The sequence below is a fragment of the Neomonachus schauinslandi genome, chromosome 5, assembly GCF_002201575.2.
Source record: "Neomonachus schauinslandi chromosome 5, ASM220157v2, whole genome shotgun sequence".
Classification (NCBI taxonomy): Eukaryota; Metazoa; Chordata; class Mammalia; order Carnivora; family Phocidae; genus Neomonachus; species Neomonachus schauinslandi.
The window spans coordinates 4868801-4874206 of record NC_058407.1 but is presented as its reverse complement, the minus strand read 5'-3'; the positions used below and the strand labels follow the sequence as shown (position 1 = coordinate 4874206).

At 58.1% G+C, this 5406-nt stretch overlaps 1 protein-coding gene across 2 annotated transcripts in view; it reads right to left on the bottom strand.

Moving 5' to 3' along the window:
- Positions 1-5335, bottom strand: part of PHF21B (PHD finger protein 21B) — an 88011-nt gene extending 82676 nt beyond the window's left edge. Inside the window, exons 1-2 of one of the 2 annotated variants that reach the window (XM_044915770.1) lie at positions 5225-5335; positions 4250-4315 (exon numbers count right to left, since the gene is read on the bottom strand). In XM_044915770.1, the coding sequence (XP_044771705.1) occupies positions 4250-4315; positions 5225-5278 (120 nt within the window). In that variant the 5' untranslated portion in view covers positions 5279-5335. Of the gene's footprint in view, positions 1-4249; positions 4316-4500; positions 4519-5224 lie in introns of those variants that run through there. The other variant, XM_021687799.1, reaches the window with a different exon arrangement.
- Positions 5336-5406: the final 71 nt, after the last annotated feature.

Sequence of the window (5406 nt, the reverse complement as noted above, 5' to 3'; positions counted from 1 at the left end):
GGAAGAGGGACTCCAGGAACAGGGTTCAGGTGAGTGTGGGAGGGACATGGGCTGTTGGGGGGTAAGGGTGGTGGTGGGCAAGCCAGGGCTGGGGGTTGCTGTCCTAGTCCATACTTTTCCCTGCAGGGGATGGAACGTGGAACTTTGGGACACTTTTCTCTTTAGCACATAATGATGCTATCAGAAGCATGACAACTTCCACTCAAAGTCAGGAAGATGAAAATTTACCCTCCTGGATAGGGACAGCCTAAAGGAAAGCTTGGAAAATGGCATGTCCTTTTACCAAAGGACTGCAAACAATCGGGAGCTTTTGGAATAAAACCCAGCCTGCAATTTCATTCGGTGGATACTTCCAAGGCAAAGTCCCTCTGGTGTCCACCACGGCTAGTGAATCACAGTGAAGACATGATTCAGCACCCGGGTGCATGCCACATACATAATACCTTTCAAGAAGACATATTTTTATGGCTGCACTTAAGGACAACCCCTCGGAATCCAGAGTCCATCAAATCGATGGATCGAGCGGCACAAAAGGCCCCAAGTTCACCTCTGGGGGGTCTCTCTCTCACAAGGCCACACCAGCCCGGGCTGCAGTTAACACAGAAGGCTCTTCTCCCTCTGTGGTGAAGCTGAACTTCATGAAGTTCAGGTCTGGAAATGCCCACTACATGTGACACCTAAATGTCGTGCTGAGAACTCCAAAGAGGGAAGGAAAACAAACAAACAAACAAAAAAAAAAACCACAGTATTCATGATGGGTCTGTTATTTACACGGAAGTGCTTGTTGCTTGACAATTTAGATAAAAATGTTACTGCCTCTCTGCATGTGCTGCAAATTCATGGCGTAAAACCATTGGAGCAACTAATGGAGTCTTCACACATCACATGTCGTTAAAGACGAGGGGTCCGTCCTCCACTGGAATTCAAAACCTGGCAGCCAGGCGCAGCCACACCTGGGAATGCAGCCTGGCCAAAACTCAGCTCTGACCAACTCCCCACACCTCCTTTTTCTTTTTTTTTAAAGGAAAAAATATGAACTCCATTTTCAAACAGTGAGGTCCTATGGAAGCTGGTTTCCTGTTTATCCCCTAGTCCACCAATGGTGGGAGACACTGGAGAGTTATACAGGATTTGTATCTCTCTACTTCTGACCGGCAACCAACCTATTTACTTCTGCGAGTCCTTGATAAACATCTTTAAACACTTGTCCATGTTTCTAGAAATCACTGAAAAAATTCCAGTGTCAAGGGTGTGAATGGGAAAGTGATGGCTGGGCACCAAAAGATATTACTCAGCTGCTATTGTATTTCTAACAGATGCGGATAATGGGGTCATCCGTTCGCTTTACTATCTAGTTCATCATCCACGTATGCACTTTTAATTGAAACTTAACCTTTACATCCCACATTCCAAGCAGGAGCAGCACAAAACACATCTCTGGAAGTGTAAATGGTATGAATTTCTTCCCGAGCAAATCTATAAATGAGCACTACCTTTAATTTTATGTTGAGTCAAAAACAAACTCTAAAATACTGGCCTTTTCATACCTGCTCCCACATTTCCGCTACTCCAGGGCAGGCTCCGAGGTGACCAAGCAGAGCCCCCGCTGCTCCTCTTCCAGACCCTGGGTGCAGCCCAGAATCACCTCCAAAGAGCCTGTTCATGGACCTTTCCCCAGCCGAGCTGCCAATCACCACCAAACTCTCCCAAGGAGGGAGAGACGAGTAAATGTTAAGTCTACCCAACTCATTTCATAGGTGACCTCTGAAAGATTTCACCGCGGAGCTCGGGAGAGACAAGGCAGCTTTATTAGCATGCTGCACCACGGCCTCGGCCCCCTCCCCTCCCTCTTTTATGAGCCCTTGTTATATAAAATGCCACAAAGGGAAAAGGAAAAACAACAGACAGTTCCAAACACAAGTTCCGATGGCCAGGCCCAAGGCTGGCTGCTTACCATATGTTATATTTAGTCATTTAAAAGAGAAACATTTTTAAAAGGCCAGAGAACAAAAGTTTTCCTTGTTTCCTTTCTTTCTGAACACACACTCAACACACACAAAAAGATGGAGGTACATTCCATTCGCAAGCATCTCTCCTTCCCCGAGTTCAAATTTAAAGGCAAAGACAGCCTGGAGTAGGAAAGCTCCTTCCCCGAAGCTGCACTGGAGCCTCCAAACACAATTTCAAATGTTTCTCTCAGCCTCATCGAAATTCCGGCATGACAGATAATAAATAGCTACTCATTTACTATCATCATAAAATTTTAAACAGCCTTGAAACAGTTGCTACAACACAGAAGAAATGATCAAACCCAAGCCCTGAAAAGCCACTCCAAATAGTAAAACTATTGCCATGTAGAAGCACACATAAAGACATTGTTGCAATAAATGCTGTGGATTACTGGATTCTCTCCCTCTCCCTCCCTCCCTCTCTCTCTTAAATCTTCCACTCAAGAGCATAAGAGTCAACAACTTGTCGTTCTACCCAGTGAAAAAGGGCTTAGCATCCCTCGCTATTACACTGTACCGGATTTGGTGATGCGGTTTTTTTTCTAAAAAAAAAATAATAATAATAATAAAGTATCTGATTTGATTCTACACAGCGATTAAACATCTTTGTGCTCAGCGAAGGGTCTTCCAACCCCTCCCCCTCCAAAAATGGCATCAAAGCAATCAAAATGGTAATGCCGGGCCTGGGTCCCCTCCCCCCGCGAACTCCCCGACTTCGCCGGGGCCGCGCGCCGGACCCCCCTCCGGCGGGAATGGAAGCTTCCACGCCTGGACGGGGGCGCGGGCCGGGCGGGCGGGCGCGCGCGGCCGGGGGGGGGGGGGTGCGCCGCGGCACCGACAGAAAGGGGTTAATGCATTCGTCGCAACCCTCCCGTCCAGCCGGGCGCCCCCGACCAGGCGCGGACCCGCGGGGACAGCCATCTTTCTTTCCGCAGTCCCCGGCCCCCTCCTCTTCCGCACGCCCCCTCCCACCACTTTTCAACTTTAAAGACTCGAAATTTACACCCGGCCTCCGAGTTCTCCCGCTCCGCGGTCGCCGCCACCCCCGCCGATCTCGTCCCTGTCTCTCCCTCCACCGAAAACCCCTCCGGGGAGGGGGCATCGGATCCGCGGCCAGGAGTTGGGGGAGGACGGAGGGGGCCACCGCGGCGGCCGCAGCGGGGGCGGGGGCGGGGGCGGTGGCGGTGCTGTCCAAGTTTGGTGCTGGCGGCGGCGGCCGGCATTCCGAAGGAAGCGCGATCGATGGCCAGGGGGCGCGGCGGGGCGGGGGCGGGCCCGCGGAGGGGAGGGGCCGCGGGGAGGGGCGCCGGCGCCCCCGCCCCCGCCAGCCTCGGAGCCCCGGGAGCGCCATTGGCTGCGCCGCTCAAAGTTCTCGGCTCCGGGCGGCGCGGGGAAGGGGCGGGAGCGCGTGTGCGGGGAGCGGGGCGCGCAGGGGGAGGAGCGGAGGGGGAGGGGCGCGAGCGGCGGGGAGGGAGGGGGCGGGGGCGCGCGGCCGGCCGCGCTCTGGCGGCGGCATCTGTTCGTGGTGCTGAAACCCCGAGCGCTGAGCTCAGCGTAACTAAGTCACAATGGACAACTTTTCCTTCCCGGAGGGGCCGGGAGGGGGGTCGGCGGCCGTGTCCCCCACCGCGAGGCGCTCGTCGGGTGTCCCAATCCACGCCTGCAGGCCAGAGACCAAAGTTGGGGCAGAACTGGGGGGTCCTGGGGGCGCCTTTCTTTTGTTCCCCGGGAGCTGGCGTCAGGTTCCGAGAATAAAAAGTGATGCTGGAGAAGTGGAGGGGAGGGGGGAGCCCAGAGGAACGATTCTTTAAATCAGATTTGCAATGGAATCCAGAAATCGCTTCCAAGGAGTTTGGTGTCCAGGCCCGAAATACCGCCCCCCGCCACCCCTACCCTCACACCGGCGTGAAGTGGGGGACACCAAGCCGGGAGAAATTGCCACATTCCAAAAACATGTCCACCAACTCAAAATGGACGCCGGGCTGCTCGCCGCCTTTTGAGTGCAGCTTCTCTCTTTCGGCCACTGCGGGAGCCTTGCTCTCCCCCCTCGGCCTCCAAGAACCCGGCTCTTTCTTTCCAGAAAAAGGGGGGGCCGGGTAACTTTGAGGGCTGCAGACTCCTTTGGGAGTCTGAGCGTGCGGCGCCGAGGCCGGCACTTTTTAGGGTGCTGCCAAAGTGCCGGGCGACCCCTCCTCCCCACCGCGGGCGGAGTTGGGGGGCGCAGGCTCCAGCTCTCTTACTTGTTTGTCGTTGAGCGCGGCGATCCGCGGCTGCCTTTCGTGGAGCTGCTTCTTGAGGTCGCCGTTCTGCGGAAACACGGAGGAGCGGGCTCAGGCCGGCCGCCCCGGGGGGTCGAGTGCGCCCGGGGCCCCGCGGGCCGCAGCCCCCCACCCGGCAGCTCGCGGGCCGGGCTGTCCGCAGCGCGCCCCAAGTTCCCCGGGCTGCGTCCCGCACGCGCGGCGGCCGGGCAGTGCCGCGCGGGGCCGCTTACCTGTGGCTGCCGCCTCATCGGGGCAGCTCGCGGGGCGGGGCGGGGGCCGCGGCCACCCGGCGGCGCGCCCCGAGCCGTGCAAGTTTGCAGGCAGGGGTGCGTGTGCGAGTGAGTGTGAGTGTGACTGTGTGCCGGGGGAGGGGGGAGGAACAAAGAGCCAAGTAAACACGGCGAGTCCGTGTCGAGCAAAGCTCATAAATATTCAAGTCGCGTCCTAATCTCCCCAACACACACACGCGCACGCCGCAATTCCGCTCGGGCTCCGGCCGCCACGCCGCTGCCAGCCCGAGCAACAATCGCCAAAACTACTTTTGCAAACTGTGCGGGGTTGCACGGGGGGTGGGGGCCGGGTGGGGGTCGGTCCACACTCTCACACAAACACCCCGGGGCAGGCTCACGAAGGGGCCCCCTCCTGGCACCCTCAGTCCTGCAGACCCTGCGTGGAGAAAGAGAAGATACGGGGCTCAGGTCCCGCGGGCTCCGGACCCCACCCCCCCAAACTGTGCAGGACTGCAAGAGAGGAGGGAGGAGGAGGAGCCCGGGGGGCGGGGGGCCGGGCACGTAAAAACTCCCCCCAGCCCCGGGGCAGGCTCGAGGAGGAGCCCTTTCCGGGCACCTTCAGCCGTGCAGACCCTGCGACGACGAGGAAGAGGACGCCGGGCTCGGGTCCCTGAAGCCCCCCCCCAGCCCCCCCACTCCTGGCCTGGGGCCCCGGGTCGCCTACCTGGTGGCGCGCGAGTTCCACGGCGAGCGCCTCGGGCCGGCTCTGCAGCTCCATCCCGGCAACTTGGGCAGCACTTTGCGCTCACTTTGGCCCCGGCTCCCGGGAAGTTGCGCGACTCCACGGGGGCGGGAGCGGGCGGGGCGGGCCGGGCCTCCGGGGAGGGAGGGGGCACAGGAGCCCCC